Source organism: Saccoglossus kowalevskii, chromosome 6, assembly GCF_978046115.1.
Source record: "Saccoglossus kowalevskii chromosome 6, keSacKowa6.1, whole genome shotgun sequence".
In the NCBI taxonomy this organism is placed as follows: Eukaryota; Metazoa; Hemichordata; class Enteropneusta; family Harrimaniidae; genus Saccoglossus; species Saccoglossus kowalevskii.
This window is the reverse complement of record NC_140646.1, coordinates 10,735,932-10,755,031: the sequence shown is the minus strand read 5'-3', so window position 1 is coordinate 10,755,031 and position 19,100 is coordinate 10,735,932. Positions and strand designations below refer to the sequence as shown.

At 33.4% G+C, this 19,100-nt stretch overlaps 2 protein-coding genes across 2 annotated transcripts in view; one reads left to right on the top strand and one right to left on the bottom strand.

Annotated features, from left to right (window-relative positions):
- LOC100378650 (deubiquitinase OTUD6B-like) overlaps nucleotides 1–2,186 on the bottom strand; it is a 20,965-nt gene extending 18,779 nt beyond the window's left edge. The window contains exon 1 of the mRNA XM_085500041.1: nucleotides 2,089–2,186. Within this exon, the coding sequence (XP_085356167.1) occupies nucleotides 2,089–2,167 (79 nt within the window). The 5' untranslated portion in view covers nucleotides 2,168–2,186. The remainder of the gene's footprint in view (nucleotides 1–2,088) is intronic.
- LOC100378502 (geranylgeranyl transferase type-2 subunit alpha-like) lies at nucleotides 2,181–19,100 on the top strand. Its single transcript, XM_006811842.3, has 12 exons — nucleotides 2,181–2,308; nucleotides 5,208–5,318; nucleotides 5,850–5,974; nucleotides 7,180–7,367; nucleotides 8,011–8,208; nucleotides 11,749–11,832; nucleotides 12,304–12,482; nucleotides 12,916–13,018; nucleotides 13,322–13,462; nucleotides 15,283–15,488; nucleotides 16,399–16,597; nucleotides 18,262–19,100. The coding sequence occupies exons 1-12, from the start codon at nucleotides 2,306–2,308 to the stop codon at nucleotides 18,420–18,422; spliced, it is 1,698 nt and encodes a 565-aa protein (XP_006811905.1). The 5' UTR covers nucleotides 2,181–2,305; the 3' UTR covers nucleotides 18,423–19,100.

Below are 19,100 nucleotides of genomic sequence, written 5' to 3'. Positions count from 1 at the left end.
ACCAAATTTGAATGAAATCCGTCCATGCATAACTGAGATCTGGGTCCGGAATGGTGAAAATGTGCGATTTCAATGCATTTTCGGCCTTAAATCGGCCGCCATTTGGCTATCGTTAATGGGATCATGGAACAAATGCACATACATATTTGTGACATGATGTACCTTGTGTGTGTGAAGTTTGAACTTGATCAATCCAGACACGTCTCGGATACGGATCCAGAACTGAATTCTTTAAAACAAAATGGCCGCCAGTCGGCCATTTCGAACTTGATCCGAAAAAAAAAATGACGTGCATCAAGGTCCTATTATGTTTAATGTATGTACCAAATTTGAACGAAATCCGTCCATGCATAACTGAGATCCGGGTCCGGAATGGTGAAAATGTGCGATTTTGATGCATTTTCGGCCTTAAAATGGCCGCTATTCGGCTATCGTTAATCGGATCATGAAAAAAATGCATGTGCATATGTCCCATATAATGTGTGATGTATGAGTGAAGTTTGAACATAATCGGTCCATGCATGTTCGAGATACAGGTGATCACTGACGCACAGACGGACGGACGCACACAGGGCAAAACATAAGTCCCCGTTTTCGGACTCCGTCCGAACGGGGACTAAAAATGCCAGTGTGTGTATGTTTTGCCGATCGTAAGAACACCGAACATGGTAGGCCTACACCGATTTCAATCAACATCTTAGACACGAGGCTGGTATAGACACGACATGAAAAAAAAACATCACTCGTTACTGTCAACTTTTTTTAGATTATTTATGGATATCTTCATAGATTAATGGGTACGCGTATGTTATAATTTGTCCAAGCAAAAAAAAAATCGAATTTTGTAATCTTCCGGTCACATGTTGACCTGTGTAGGTATTTCCAAGATGGCGGCCTGTCAACGTCTTGCGAACGACAGCTGCTATCATCACGCGCTATGATCGATTGAATCCTGATTTGTATACATAATTCTATTGTTACGTTTTAATTTTAATTGAATAGTGACCTCATGTTTTTTTTCCTCGAAATTCTTGAGTCTCCTTGTCGTTGACCTGACAAAACCAACATGTAAACAACATGTTTTGCAGACGAAATGCTATCCATACGGCACTGGGTTCCCGATCGTGGCACAATTCAATCGTTATGTTTACATTTATTTGAACCTCAATCTTCATTGTTTTTTTTTATTATTTATCATTTTTTCCCACTAGGAATGTTGTGCAGTTAATGCTCAAAGCACAACATGATTGCAAAGAGTGGATCTTCTTTATGGAACAAAGTCCCGTGCAAGTCTATGACGATCGAGTTTAACTACAGTAAGGCAGCCAGTGTTTGGAGCACAACAAAGTCAGAAGGATTAGTTTAGACTAAGTTTTATGGAACAGTTCACATTAAATGACGATCTTGTCAAATTATGGTACATTGTGTATATTATGTAAAGTATTATGTAATTTAAATAAAGTCTCTCATACATTTTAATACTGTCTTGTATGTTTGTTTTTGTGAGAGTGAATCCTGAAAAATATGCAAATTAGTATGCAAATTAGCATGCAAATTAGACCGCCATGCTTGCCTCTGAGCCTGGGGAGAACACTGTACATTGATGCTGGAAGTCACCATATTTGTTCTCAAATAACAAGAAGTCGAAAATATCACTTACGGTGATAAATCAGGATTCACAAGTGCAACGAATTTACACAACATTTTACCATGAAATCAAACCTACTAACTTCATATCTTCAACCACAGGTGATAGAGGGACTGTGCTTCAACACTGCCATGGTTTTGACGATGATGAATCTCACATTCATTATTTTCTTGACTGGGCCCACAAAGGGTTCAAAGTACCGTGGCTTGTGTGCATAGACTGTGTGTCGGGGTTAGTATCACACGGACAGGCAATGTCCATACTCGCAATGTCATTTAGTCCGCCTGATCAACGCAGGGCTATTACTTCCGGTATGATCATCTCTCGGAACACCCGCTGGTGCATGGGGGCATCGTGCTTTTTGATTTGGGGGATTTCTCTACAAAACAAAGACGTAATTTGAATCACATTTCATTCGACTCATACAACAATATACTTACTTTGAAGTTCCTTTCTTTCCTTTCGATGTCTTTGTTCAAGAATTTCTTTATTATTCAAGCCATCACCGGCACTGGCCATGCTGTATAGCGAGTTATCTGGGCATGCCCGGTGACCTTTGACACAGTAACATACACTTCCTGTATATATTTCATGCTTTTGAGACACTGGTGAAACAATTTGCTAGCGACACATATAGAAGGGAATTTTTTTTTCACCATGGTGAGTTTTTACATGTCTTGTATAAGACACTGTGCTGACTTTGGTTAATGGTTTGTGCTGAAAGGCCATCTTTGTTTCATTCTATTTGTTTGTGCCAGACTTGTAATTCAACGATGAGGGATAACAGATAAGAAAACTGAGGGGGTGGGTTTGTTTCCATACGATTTTTTTAAAATTTGTATCTGCTTGACGATATATTTACACTCTCTCGTGTTACACATTATACATCTATTGTGCTCTCGTGGTGCTCTACTCTTCAACCACGATCTCCCGTCCTGTTTGCAATGTTTTGTGGGGTTTTCTGGATATTTAGCTCACAAAAAATGTTAGCTGACAAAAAACTGTGTAAAACATAATTTATGTCATAATTCATTTGATTGACGATAGTGGTTATTATTAATTAAATTCAACACTTTTAAATTAAAATAATTAACATTTTGAATAATACCCATGTCCACCATTTTACACAGCTGCAGGCTGTTCAACACTTCTCTGTCAGCTTTACCCATGCAGGGCTGGGACTTACATAAAGGGTACCCATTCTCAAAAAATTCTATAGCGTTTATAGGAATAATTAAGACTGGCAATAATGATGGGAACCAAGGCAAATTGGTTTGGATCCAAGCATTTGATGCCTTTGCAAGTTCAAACCAAGACTAGCCCAGCTGTGACTATTTTATCATTTTTTTCATTTCTTTTCAATCTTACCATGACTGGGTGATTGTGAGGATAAAATGCTACTCAGTATTTCTAACCATTGGTTAATTTCTGTAGGGATAACATTTTCTCATATTCCATATTGGTGACATATAGTGAAAAAATAGTATGTTATTATAAGAAAGATATTTCTGTCATGAATTATAAGTAGATTCTGGGTATAAAATAATGCATTCACATGGATTCCTATGAAAGTTGTTTCAAAAATGCCCATTTCTGGCATTATGTCGCACAATTTTCTCTAAAACCATTAATTGTACCAACTACATGTACATTGTATGAACACAAAAAATGCTATGGAATGTGTCCGACACTATGATTAATTATAATTAAGTAGAACTTTTGAAAGAGAATATTGTGATGCAATGTTTGTTAAGGCAGTTTGAGTTCAAATTGTGTACTACTGAGGATATTATTGAACATGCAAACTTTCTATTGTATATAGAGGTATGTTCAGGTACCTCAAAAGCGTATCTGCGGGTGAGTTTTGCGGGCACGCAGAAGCCATAACACTGATGTCTGCATGTTGATCTGTGTGTTTTATACAATTCTTTTGGATTTTATAGAACCTCTCTCGTTGACCATGATTTAACAAAATAAAAATAAACCCGTACATAAATGGTATATATTGAAAAACTATAATCACTCAGGATACTCACTAAATTATGTTTAAATTTTTTGAGAAGTGTAATAATAATATGAATTGTCAATAATAATACATTCCATGTCACAGGGCAGAATTTTAAGATATGAAATATATTTACCAGTGTAAAAATGCCATTTTTAGCTCCGCTGTCGACTTTGTCGAGCGGAGCTTATCATATGAGTGATTGTCCGTCGTCGTCCGTGTCAATGTTTTACTTTTTCGACTTCTTCTTGAAAACTACAAGCCTGAATGCTTTGATACTTGGTGTATATGTACCTTGGGTAGACCTCTCTCAGATTTGTTCATTTCATGATGATATCTTCAATTCTCTAATTTTGGTGAATATTTTTGTCATTTTTAGTAAAAAGTGATATTTTCGACTTCTTGTTGAAAACCGCAAGTGCAATTGCTTTGATACTACATATATAGGTACTACATGTGGACCTCTCTCAGATTTGTTCATTTTGTAATGATATCTTTAATTCTCTAATTTTGGTGAATATTTTTGTCATTTTTGGTAAAAAGTGATATTTTCGACTTCTTGTTGAAAACCGCAAGTCCAATTGCTTTGATATTACATATATAGGTACTACATGTGGACCTCTCTCAGATTTGTTCATTTTGTAATGATATCTTCAATTCTCTAATTTTGGTGAATATTTTTGTAATTTTTGGTATTTTCGACTTCTTGTTGAAAACCGCAAGTCCAATTGCTTTGATATTACATATATAGGTACTACATGTGGACCTCTCTCAGATTTGTTCATTTTGTAATGATATCTTTAATTCTCTAATTTTGGTGAATATTTTTGTAATTTTTGGTAAAAAGTGATATTTTCGACTTCTTGTTGAAAACCGCAAGTCCAATTGCTTTGATATTACATATATAGGTACTACATGTGGACCTCTCTCAGATTTGTTCATTTTGTGATGATATCTTTAATTCTCTAATTTCGGTGAATATTTTTGTAATTTTTGGTAAAAAGTGATATTTTCGACTTCTTGTTGAAAACCGCAAGTCCAATTGCTTTGATATTACATATATAGGTACTACATGTGGACCTCTCTCAGATTTGTTCATTTCATAATGATATCTTTAATTTTCTAATTTTGATGAATATTTTTGTAATTTTTGGTAAAAAGTGATATTTTCGACTTCTTGTTGAAAACCGCAAGTCAAATTGCTTTGATATATTATACATATAGGTACTACATGTGATTTGTTCATTTTCTAATATCTTCTGTTCTTTAATTGCCATGTGCATTGCTAACAGCGGAGCTATCTCAGCCGACAGGCTGCTTGTTTTTTATTACATTTCAAAATTTTTATATTTTTTTGTTGGTATCCTGAAACCATTATAAGTAAAGTATGATTAACATGACAAATAATCTTTAATTTAACTCAAACCTCCTTAAAATTGAGTTTTATGTGATACATTGTGATGAATGTAAATTTATCATTACTCCTTTTATTACATGTACAATGTGTTTTTAATTAATAAAGTGTTTTTATTGTCTTTGTTCTTACCTACCTAGCATGGACGTCTCAAAGTGAAAACAACAGCTGAACAGCAAGAAGCCAAAAGAAAAGAAAGAGAGAAGAAATTACAAATATACAATGCAGCGACTAAGAAGGCATTCCAAAAGGTACAACCTGTATTGTTGTATGTGATTTAATAATGCCAAAACATGTTTAAAGTTTTTGCTGCTAGAATGCTTACCATACTCTGTGTCTGTTGGAAGCCACACAGTTGATGAGAAATCCAATCCAATTTACCCAATAGTGGTAATTTCAATCACAATTTGGGCTGTCAACAGTATCACATTTACGCCCCACCCCTCATTTATTGCACACATTTGTCTTTGCACAACACACTGTGTATGATTCAAAAGTGAATATAATGACAAATTGCAAAAAAAATCATACTGTAATTTTGTAAGTGTACATCATCTTTGGGGGAGGGGGGGGGTCTCGAGAAGCTAAATAAAATGAATGTTATTTAAGACAGCTGCTGTCAGTAACAGTAGCTTATTGCAAAATTATGGAGGTCAAAGTCGTTTATTCTTAACAACTTCATGCAAAGCTCTCTCAAACTATGTTCTCCAGCAGGGACTTTCTAAAATATCACATTCTCAGATTACTTCTTAAATGTTGGTGTTATTGATTAATAATTTCAGCGAGATAATAAAGAGTTTGATGAGGAAGCGTTGGAGATAACAGGCCAAATGTTGTCAGCAAACTCAGACTTCACAACAATTTGGAATTACCGAAAGGAAGTTTTCTTGGATTATAAAAAGAAAAAGTGAGTATTTTGCTTCTCTATGAGGTGGTGTATCCATCATAAGAGTTGATTTTCGTAATTGTTGAGGAGATGGAGCATCATCTGACTGGCATTGTATACAATTATGACATTATATTGGTCGTTACTGTGATTGCCTTGCATTAATTTACTCAGGTGATATGTTTTTCCTTGGATTTCTCTTGCTGTTACAGTGGAATTCATCATGCATGTAATTGAAATGTACTAGTATCACTGGAATTAGTTTAAAGGACAGTGGTCAACGCGCCATATACTGTTCAATATGGGACTCATAGCAACGTACACATTGCATGTATAATACATTGTTTGTTTACACGAAATTAGAACAGGCACTGTGCGACGACCACCGCCCTTTAGTGTACATGCAGTATGTTTATTTCAGAAGTACTGCACCTGGCACCAATTTTGAAAACCAAATCTCAAAGTTCAGTTTCAGGCTTTCTCGGATCAGTACTCCAGATTGTAAGATTTACTTTTTAGAAACTCCACTTTGCTAGCCTATTTTCAAAAAAAGATAGCCATAAGTCAAAGTAGAACTAGACTCTTCCACATTTCAGTGGATCCCCTATTGTTATCATTTGGACTTTACTGACCACAGATTAATGTAAAGGAACGCCAAATGTATTTAGTATTTTATTATTGGCACAATTATATTCTGATTTGTATTTCAGTCACATCGCGAAAGTTGTGCTTTAATGATCGATCATGTCTTTGCACTTCTTAGCATTTATTGTACAATATGAACGCCGGCTACGATGCTATTTCAAATAAATCTATTAACTTATTCCAGTGATTTCAGTACGTTTCATACAATATATGCACAGTCAGCTGGTTTTATTTATCAATATTTACTATATGGGGTCTGCCATCTTGGCTCTAATCTGAAAGGAAAGACACAAGTTAAGAAATATGATTTTCAGACTCTTATGAATCAGGAAAAAAACATGTAACTGCAACAAAATTTTACTAAATTCGTTGTTTTTGTGTCGGGAAATTTCTTGCATACAAAAAACTGTACATGTATAAACACTTCATCACAGGAGAAACCTGGAACACCTTTTTGGGGTGAAACTGAAATTATCAGTCAACAGTATGACTATCCCTGATTGGTTCTTTACATTGAACAATAATTACTGTATCAGGACACTCAGAGAAAATAGTATATTTACTATGTGTACATTTCACAGAACCCCCGATGAGCTGGTAAAGATATTCAAGTCTGAGTTGGTGTTTCTTGAAAGCTGTTTGCGATATAATCCAAAGTCTTACGGAGTTTGGCACCACAGATGTTTTGTGATGGATAACATGCCAAATCCTGACTGGAAAAATGAACTTAAACTTTGTAATAAGTTTTTGGAATATGATGAAAGAAACTGTAAGTGGATGTTAGCAAAAATATTCAGATTAGCTTATACATATTTCATTACCATGACCTTTGATATATGCGATGACATTCCCATACTGTATGAGTTACGGTCACCATGTTCCATTCCTTCTTGTTTGGACCAATAGAATCACAAAACACCATGGTTACCATGATAACAAGAAACAGGATAATAGGCAAGATAATTGCTCTATTCAAATAAGGCAAAAACATGAATGTATTTGCCCTATTAACGCATGTACTTGGTTTAATGTCGGGGTGTGTCTATGATCAAAATCCAGTATACATGCAACTGTTTTTCTATTAGAGATGCACTTCTAATAGAGAGAATATGGTAATACCTGCTCTATGAATTATATGCATGAGAACTAGAAAAAACGACCTGGGCAAACACCAACTCATTCTGTTACTAACTTATTGCAGTAGTAGTCTAGAAATGTATATTTTTTTTTATTTTTGTGATGATCTCGCATATTATGTAACTTCAAATAGGAAGTTCATTGCATATAACACATTTTTGTTATTGGTCACAATTTTAAAAGTCAAGAAATTATGAAAAGCTGTGAAATAATTAAAATAATATGCAAAATGTTTTATGATAGTAATGATTTTTATTGTGTATCTTTCCATGCAGTTCATTGCTGGGACTATCGTAGATTTGTTGTCATGAGATCTAAAGTTCCAGCAGAAGAAGAGATAGCATTCACCACTGAGAAGATCAGTAGCAACTTCTCAAATTTTTCATCCTGGCATTATCGCAGTAAATTATTACCAGTGGTTCATCCGGACCCTGAAAAAAAAGAACGAGTACGAGAAGATATTCTACATAAGGGTAAGATGAGCATGTTTATAATGCTAGCATCAATGTAAACCAGCTTCATTTTGCAAGAGACAGATTTTCAGTGAAAATCATCAAATTTTGTTCCTTGAAAATGTCTCTGGAATTTCACAAAATTTTGTCTTCGTGTACATCATCCTATTATCCTAACAATTCCTAGGAGTGTAAATTAAAAAATTTACAGTATGTAAAAAACGATGCATCCACATTCACATGGCAACAATCCATCTTGAAATTTCTTCTTATTGACAAGAAATCAAACTATAAATCTTCTGTTTTAAACTACCTCTATTGGCATCTTTAGTAATACAACCATGTAACCACTGACTGAAATTTACCACTCTATTTAAACAATAATAATAGCAGCGCTATATAGGATAAGGAGAAGTGTCCATGACAAGATGAAGTGAAGCAAAACACATTACCGGTATCATGTCTAGACCTTTCCCAAAACCAATGATGCTGTGGCAGATTCACTATTATTGTTATATATCACTACCTACAGAATTAAAATGATTTAATTTTCAATTCGGAGGCTTTTTACCTTGCCCGTACCATCAAAGATGGAAGGGAAAGGTATATTAAGGGAAAAATTTTGTCCGGCGTTGTCGTTGTTGTTGTCGTCGTGGTTGTCGTTAATAATTGTTATTGTGTGCATAATAACTTTACTAATTCTATTCCAAACTTTATCAAACTTGGTCACCTTATTCATCAGTATAAATCTCAGTGAAAATATGCATTGTTGTATGTGTTCAATGAAGCAAATGATTTATCTTGTAATAATATCCTTGGTAATGTATCTCAGAATCCCATACTGGGTTTCAAAACCAACTCATGGAGAGATTGCACAGTCTGATACACATTTGCAAACCTACCAATAAAATCTTTACAGAAAACAAGATGTCAGAAAATCAATATAAGCACTCCTATGAACTCGGTGCCTAACTTTGATCAAGATCTGAAGCTAATAGAAAATCTGTTTAGTTCAAAGTTATCAAATCAAAAACAATACATAAAAAATACATTAAAAGCAAAACATTTCATCCACATTTTAAAAAGAAAATTATTCTATAATTTATGTATTCTGTATTTGACAAACAGTTCATTCGACAAATGAAAACTCACAGGAATATGTTTCAGCTATTAGAACAGAATGATAGAGTTTTTATAATACTAGTTTAAAAACGCACTTCAAAGATTGCAGTGTTTGAAGATGTAGATTCTCAGGAGGCAACAGTACTGTTGACTTCTCCCTCTACTGGACACCAACTAACTATTTAAGTTGATTTGCATACAAAGCAGAGCTTGCAACATGATAGCTATTCATAAAGGTTTTTTTTTTTTCACTTTTCATATAATACAGTAGTCACACAATGAGGCAGTTCATATTTGTCTCAGTGAATCATTAATTTTTGACAGACACCTGTACAAAATACTTGGACTAATGCCAGCTAAAATTTTCTGTTATCTTGCATGTTTTATGAATCTATTCACATCTAAATGCAGCACTTTTTTTTTTGCAATGAGACATTTGTTTTTATACTAAAATATCTGAATTACTTTGAATAAAGCTGGAAATTATGTCCCTTAAAATAATTAAACAAATAAGGCACCAATGTTTTTGTAAGATATTTACATTTTTTAAGGACATTCAGTAGACTGATTCAACACTGTTGGTTCAACCCCAAAACTTGTTTGTATTCAAAATTAATTATGACAATGCATATTTATATTGAAACAAACTATGATAAAGGGAATTATATTATATAACAAAGGGCAAGGTCACCAGAGTTCAACTATGTTTTGTTGATATGAATCTGCTTGCGAATAGACTTTTAAATTATTGTGTGATAATATGTAGCTATGACATCATAAAAACCTATAATTCTGATAGTGGTAATTCTTCTGCTACCAATTTGGTCACCTTATATATATTATATATTGTGTGCACCATAATAATTAATCAAAGAAAGCTAAGAAAGAACTTCCATGTGCTGAGAGTATTGGAGACACATTAAATATGATTCAAAATTACTTGTCAAAGATAGTGATAGTGATGGAAAAGCCGAAAACTAATAATGCAAATCAGAAAATTAATATGAACAGATTTTAATGGAAAACTAATGAGGTCTGCGCAATGTAACATACCATCTATGTACCAAGTTTTATTGAAATGTGATTGGAACCAAAAAAAATTATAAATTATTATGCTAATTAGGGAATTAATATAAACAGATTTTAACCCCAAACTAATCAGGTTTGTACATTGTCCTAGAGCATCTTTGCACTGAGTTTCATTGAAATGGAATAATTAGTACTTTAGATATCAGTGTGATAGCTTAAAAGTGGTTAATTATGTAAATTAGTAATTAATATGTACGTATTTTAACCCACAATTGTCTATTGTCCTACAGCATCCATGTACAAAGTTTCATTGAAATGTAATGCTTACTACTTGAAACATCAAAAGCTGAAAATTAATTAATTATGCAAATTAGGTAATTAATATGCACAAATATTTATCCCAAAACAATCAATCTCTGCATAGTCTTTGAGTATCTATATACCAAGTTTCATTGAAATGTAATGCTTACTACTTGAAACATCAAAAGCTGAAAATTAATTAATTATGCAAATTAGGTAATTAATATGCACTGACATTACCTTAAAAACTATCCTATGACATCTATGTACCAAGTTTTATTGAAATGTGATGATTAGTACTTGAGATATCAGTGGAAAAACCGAAAATTGACTAATCATTTGCAAATTAGGTAATTAGTAATTAGGTAATTTTTACCAAAAACTAATCAAAACCAAGCATTAGTTCAGAGCATCCATGTACCAAGTTTCATCAAAATCCAATAAGTGGTTCTTTAGATATCAATGGAACAGCTAAAAATTAGCTTATTATCATGCAAATTAGGTAATTAATATGCATGAAATTTTACCAAAACCTAATCAAATCTGTGCATTAGCCCAGAGCATCTATGCACCAAGTTTCATCAAAAACTTATGTATGGTTTTCGAGATATCAGTGGAACAGACGGACACACATACACACACACACACACACACACCCACACATACACACACACGCACATGGGAGTCAAAAATTCAGTCACGGAAACCATATACCGGTACCTGATATGGCTATGTGACTATCATATCATGTTGTCAACAAGGCCTGATCAAATACAAGCACCTGGAGACCTTAACAGTGAATGAATCTTCACAAGTGGCTTTCATTATCCTCCATTCAGTCTGTGTCATGCTTATTTGGGGTTCAGATCAAACTGTGTTTGTTGTTCAACCCCAAGTAAAATTGAACGGGAGACTTACTGACCATAAGCCTGGTAAACACTTAACTGTCAATAATTGGAATATAATGAAATGTGCAATAATTTTATTTCTATGTTTATTTGCACTGCATTCATTCATTACAACAATACTTCTCTTTCTTGGTAACCACTAAAAATACAAAAGTTCAAAATGGCTGACAATGTTGATACAAATATTACGTTTATATTGTAGAATATGAACTTGTACAGAATGCATTTTTCACTGATCCTAATGATCAGAGTGCGTGGTTCTATCACAGATGGTTACTTGGTAGAGGTATGTGACATATATATTATATATATATATATATATATACATAATATTCAAAAGACTCAATCACATTTCAGTAGTAAAGATGTTGTTTGAAATAAATTCATTTACAAATGGATATGTCTATCAAACTAGTTACATGAATTTTGTGTATTTTTCACCTGAGTGTAATCAGGTAAAGAAAAAAGAAAAAATAGGAATAGCCAAAATTTCTCACAAATTCTTGTAACAGAAGTGTGTTCAGAGGTCTGTCTGTCTGTCTGTCTGTCTGTTCGAAAAAATCTTCTGTTCTACCAAACTCTATTTATTTATTTATTTATTTATTTATATTTATATTTCTGAGTGATTACGTTTGGAAATATACAAGGCAATTAATATCCACACAACACATGACTGGTAAAGCTTAGATATTCTAATATTTTGTCTAATATTCGGTGTGAGCGTAGGAATTTATAATTGTTAATAATTTTCTTACAGCTGAAGCACCGCAGTCTATACGAAGTGTTCTTATATGTCGAAGTATAAATAGGATTGTTGTGTGTTTCACCAAACCGTTAGACATCGTTCAACAACCACTATCTGTTAGCATTAATGGGAATCTTATAAAAACATCCTGGTATTCAGCAAGTAATCGGGATGTCTATAGTTTGGTATGGGTATCCTTTACTATTAAAGGGGGTTGTATATGCATCTGTCTGTGAGTCTCAGTTGTCCCGTATGTGTGTATTGCAGTGTGTGCAGAGTGGTTGTTACCATTCATTTGTAACCCACTACTGTTAAGGTTGATCCATACAGTTTTATGAAAGTCTTTAAGAAGTTTTTATATTTTGTAAATTACTACCGGGTATATACAACTTCCAAAGTAAAAAGAAATTGGAGATGCACGTAGATAAAATTCTAATCCCACTTGTTCAGACTTTGTCTGAACAGGGACTAAAAACTAAAAACCTGGGTCAGTTTTCCCAGGGTCTTTATGTGGTTTAGAAATACATTATTCATTACATGGTATACAACAAAAATGTGGGTTGTTTAATTTTTTAAATCCTCACACTATTGTCATTGTCTATATTCTTTACCATGTTCTACTAGATATTTCAAATTCCAGATACTGTGTTAAATGATGATACTGATGCTGTAATACTCATTTCCCTCAATAATGATCAAATATCAAAACATTGTATTTTAAAAAAAGGTAAAAAATAGTATATATTACTGGCATTGACGACTGAACACAGATGATCATAAGTTTGTTTTGCTTGCGAGAACAAATGCCTAGATTCATATGTAATAATTTTATTATATGCATCTCAGATGAGATACATGAAGTTGACTTTTGAGTACTGCTACATGTACCTTGAACAAGCGTTCTCTGCATAGTAACTGTCAATGTGTACTTCAATGGTTAGCAAAATACGCTGGCTTTCCTATCATATATGTAAATTTTACTGACAAAAGCAGTCATTTGTATTCTAATTATTACGTAATTTGTTAACAGGCGACACAGAATGTGTCATCAAAGACAACTCAACACCAGAGACAGTTTTCAGTTCTGATCTAAGTGCTGAGACATCTGCAGTGCTGCAGAATGAATTTGAATCATGTCAGCAACTGCAAGAACTAGAACCAGAAAACAAATGTAAGTACTTGTATAAACACCAACACACTTTCCTTATAAGTCACTCTGACAAGCAACAAAGTGCTTTTGTGACATAAAAATGACATGGAGAATAGGTGAAAGCAATATTGTTCAAGTGTGTGTGTGTGTATCTGTGTGTGGTCATTTAAAGCATAGTACATCTCTTAAACAAATTTTTTATTGATGGACAATGACAGATCAAAACAATATCAAACCTTCCCGTCTTACAATTACGTCGCAGAAACACTTTTGTGTTGTGTGTTAACATCTGTTTTCTTGCATAACTGGCTTGCTGTACATTATGAACTAGCCAGGAATAACAGAAATATAAATATTTTTCCTAGTATTCATTTTTAGTTTCGCTGTTGACTTTGTCGAGCGGAACTTATCATGAGTGATTGTTCGTCGTCGTCGTCCGTGTCAACTTTTTCGACTTCTTCTTGAAAACGGCAAGCCTGAATGTTTTGATACTTTGTGTATATGTACCTTGGGTAGACCTTTCTTATATTTTTTTGTAAAAAGTGATATTTTCGACTTCTTGTTAAGAACCTTTCTCAGATTTGTTCATTTCATGATATTTTCATTTCTCTAATTTTGATGAATATTTTTAGCTCTGCTGTCGACACAGTGGAGCTGTTCATATTACTGATTGTCCGTCGTCGTCAACTTTACAATTTCAACTTCTTCTTCGAAACCGCAAGTCAGAATGTTTTCAAATTTGATATATAAGTACCTTGGATGGTTCTTTCTCAGATTTGTTCATTTCATGTCAAAATCTCAAATCCTCTATTTTTTGTGAATATTTTTGTCATTTTTGGTAAAAAGTGATATTTTCGACTTCTAGTTAAAAATCGCAAGTCCATTTGCTTTGATATTACATATATAGGTACTACATGTGGACATCTCTCAGATTTGTTCATTATGTAATAATATCTTTAATTCTCTAATTTTAATGAATATTTTTGTCATTTTTGGTAAAGAGTGATATTTTAGACTTCTTGTTAAAAACCGCTAGTCAAATTGCTTTGATATTACATATATACCGTAGGTAACTACATGTGGACCTCTCTCAGATTTGTTCATTTCGTGATGAAATTTTTAATTCTCTAATTTTGATGAATATTTTTGTCATTTTTAGTAAAAAGTGATATTTTTGACTTCTAGTTAAAAATCGCAAGTCCAATTGCTTTCAAATTTATATTACATATATAGGTACTACATGTGGTCCTCTCTCAGATTTGTTTTCATTTCATGATGATATCTTCAATTCTCTTATTTTAATGAATATTTTTGTAATTTTTGGTAAAAAGTGATATTTTCGACTTCTTGTAGAAAACCGCAAGTCCAATTGCTTTGATATTAGATATATAGGTACTACATGTGGACCTCTTTCAGATTTGTTAATTTCGTGGTGATATCTTCAATTATCTAATTTTGATGATTATTTTAGTCATTTTTGGTGAAAAGTGATATTTTTGAATTCTTGTTGAAAACAGTAAGTCCCATTGCTTTGATACTATCGGTATACATATTGTTCATTTTCTAATGATATCTTCTGTTCTTTAATTGAAATGTGCATTGCTAACAGCGGAGCTATCTCAGCCAACAGGCTGCTTGTTGTTATTATTTTTGGTGAAAAGTGATATTTTCGACTTCATGTTGAAAACAGCAAGTCCCATTGCTTTGATACTATACATATTGTTCATTTTCTAATGATATCTTCAGTTGTTAATTGAAATGTGTATTGTTAACAGTGGAGCTATCTCAGCCAACAGGCTGCTTGTTTATTTGTTTCTCATCATTTTGATCATTTCTCTCAGGGTGTTTACTGACTGTGGTACTCCTGATGCGAGCATTAGACCCAGTTAAGCATCAGGAACAAACATTGGAGTATATAGAAACTCTTAAGAAGGTTGATTCATACAGAATAAATTATTATAATGATCTTAGAAGTAAATTTATTATTGAAAATGCGATTATTGAATCACTAAGTCATGATGATAAGATTATGGACCTCTCAAATAAGGTAAGCAGAGTTCATCTTTTGTTCCTCTTGCATAACATTTTGTTAGCTCCGCTGTCGACTTTGTCGAGCGGAGCTTATCATATGAGTGATTGTCCGTCATCGTCGTCCATGTCAATGTTTTACTTTTTCGACTTCTTCTTGAAAACTACAAGCCTGAATGCTTTGATACTTTGTGTATATGTACCTTGGGTAGACCTCTCTTAGGTTTGTTCATTTCATGTTGATATCTTCAATTCTCTAATTTTGGTGAATATTTTTGTTATTTTTGGTAAAAAAGTGATATTTTCGACTTCTTGTTAAAAACCAATAGTTCAATTGCTTTGATATTACATATATAGATACTACATGTAGACCTTTCTTAGATTTGTTCATTTCGTGATGATATCTTCAATTCTCTAATTTTGGTGAATATTTTTGTCAATTTTGGTAAAAAGTGATATTTTCGACTTCTTGTTAAAAACTACAAGTCAGATTGCTTTGATATTATTACATATTGTTCATTTTCTAATGATGTCTTCAGTTCTTTAATTGAAATGGGCATTGCTAACAGCGGAGCTACATGTATCTCAGCCGATCGGCTGCTTGTTTTATCTACGGTCACTGTACTGCCTTCAAGTAATTTGTAGGGTATTTCTATGATGACATTAACTCATTAACTCAGACCTCAATTATCAAAATTTATACATCTTGTTGGTCACATGATTCTATTTTGGTATTGTACATTATTTTGTTGCTGTGAAACTTGTTTAGAGCATGTTTGATCACGTTGTAAGCTTTTCCAACGAAGGAACACAAACTCAAATTCACTATTATTATACACTGCTAAAAGTGATTGTTTTCACTGCAAGATCAATGTATAATAATATTTTATGTGATTGGCAGATTCTAAGCTATTGTTGTATACTTTCAGAGATTATCGTGTTTATATCACAACGATCACATGGTATTGATGACCAAAATCAATCTATCAGCCAATCAGCTGTCTTCTTTAAGGCATTGTTATATGTTCCAGTGTGTTGAGATACTGAATTGTGATGACAATAATATCAATGACCTCAGTGATGTGTCAGGGCTACCTTGTTTACAACAATTATCTATGCAGAATAACTGTATCCTTTTCACCAGATAAGCCTCCATTTGTCTGTGATTAGCCTTAAATATGCGAACACTTCGCCAATAACACTTAAGGTAGTTTGCTATGATTAAAACTTATTGTCACACAATAAAACATTTACGGATAGTCACATAAATTCAGTGTTTGATGAATGGATAGCGGGAGACTTCACATAATAAAACATTTACGGATAGTCACATAAATTCAGTGTTTGATGAATGGATAGCGGGAGACTTCACACAATAAAAACATTTACGGATAGTCACATAAATTCAGTGTTTGATGAATGGATAGCGAGAGACTTCACACAATATTTACGGATAGTCACATAAATTCAGTGTTTGATGAATGGATAGCGAGATACTTCACACAATAAAACATTTACGGATAGTCACATAAATTCAGTGTTTGATGAATGGATAGCGGGAGACTTCACACAATAAAACATTTACGGATAGTCACATAAATTCAGTGTTTGATGAATGGATAGCGGGAGATTTCACACAATAAAACATTTACGGATAGTCACATAAATTCAGTGTTTGATGAATGGATAGCGGGAGACTTCACACAATAAAACATTTACGGATAGTCACATAAATTCAGTGTTTGATGAATGGATAGCGGGGGACTTCACACAATAAAACATTTACGGATAGTCACATAAATTCAGTGTTTGATGAATGGATAGCGGGAGACTTCACACAATAAAATATTTACGGATAGTCACATAAATTCAGTGTTTGATGAATGGATAGCGGGAGACTTCACACAATAAAACATTTACGGATAGTCACATAAATTCAGTGTTTGATGAATGGATAGCTGGAGACTTCACACAATAATACATTTACGGATAGTCACATAAATTCAGTGTTTGATGAATGGATAGCGAGAGACTTCACACAATAAAACATTTACGGATAGTCACATAAATTCAGTGTTTGATGAATGGATAGCGGGAGACTTCACATAATAAAACATTTACAGATAGTCACATAAATTCAGTGTTTGATGAATGGATAGCGGGAGACTTCACACAATAAAAACATTTACGGATAGTCACATAAATTCAGTGTTTGATGAATGGATAGCGAGAGACTTCACACAATATTTACGGATAGTCACATAAATTCAGTGTTTGATGAATGGATAGCGAGATACTTCACACAATAAAACATTTACGGATAGTCACATAAATTCAGTGTTTGATGAATGGATAGCGGGAGACTTCACACAATAAAACATTTACGGATAGTCACATAAATTCAGTGTTTGATGAATGGATAGCGGGAGATTTCACACAATAAAACATTTACGGATAGTCACATAAATTCAGTGTTTGATGAATGGATAGCGGGAGACTTCACACAATATTTACGGATAGTCACATAAATTCAGTGTTTGATGAATGGATAGCGGGAGACTTCACACAATATTTACGGATAGTCACATAAATTCAGTGTTTGATGAATGGATAGCGAGAGACTTCACACAATATTTACGGATAGTCACATAAATTCAGTGTTTGATGAATGGATAGCGGGAGACTTCACACAATAAAACATTTACGGATAGTCACATAAATTCAGTGTTTGATGAATGGATAGCGGGAGACTTCACACAATATTTTTTTGCACCTTAACACTTAACACTCAGGTATAACCACAATCGAGCAATTATCCTACCTGTCAACCTGCAAGGAACTCACAGTTTTAAATCTCCATGGTAACCCAGTATGCGACATTGCTGATTTCAAGGAGAAAATTATGAATATGTTATCAAATTTGAAAACACTGAATGGTAAAATCCAACTATAACCCTCATAAATTAAATATGTAGTTCAACAACTCCTAAATATATCTGTATGTACATATTATTGGGCTGTACATTTTCACAGCCTTGCAACCATTGCTAGTGACAAAACAGGCCAAAAACTCTCAGAAAACTGTACTTTAGGCTTGTTGTTGAGGCAGTGTAACAAGACCTCTACATGTACAACATATAGAGTTGAATTTGTGCTGGTTTTTTGACAGTTTAACCAGCTGTTTGACACAAAGTCCAATAAAAATACATGGTATTGTGATACACATGTTAAAACTCAAAACATTTTGTGACGTATACTTTGCTATTCAATTAATTTCTGTGGATTATTGAACATCTCTGTAATAATGATTTCTTGTGTTATCAAGAATTGAAATTAAGCACCGAATTGCTTGACGAAATTATTGGCTGAATGTCAGATGCACAACAGGGGTCTGGTATGTTTTTCGTCTTTTGCATATACTATGTGCTTTCATTTCAATTATGCTTGACATTAACTAACATGTACACTACAGATTTCCACTTAATAAACATATATACAGATGTGTGTTACATCATAGGGCATATATATTGTTTATATAGTTTACTGTGTTGTGTATCATTGTCTATCAAATATTCTAATTTGTGTGTATTGGAATAAAGGAAGTCTACTATAATTAAAAAATATGAATAAA

What these genes read in the sequence shown, in the direction of transcription:
- LOC100378502 (XM_006811842.3), top strand. An exon ending in CAGATGGTTACTTGGTAGAG is followed by an intron (nt 11,833 to 12,303) that starts GTATGTGACATA and finishes ATTTTCTTACAG; the next exon opens with CTGAAGCACCGCAGTCTATA. An exon ending in ACATTGTATTTTAAAAAAAG is followed by an intron (nt 13,019 to 13,321) that starts GTAAAAAATAGT and finishes ATTTGTTAACAG; the next exon opens with GCGACACAGAATGTGTCATC.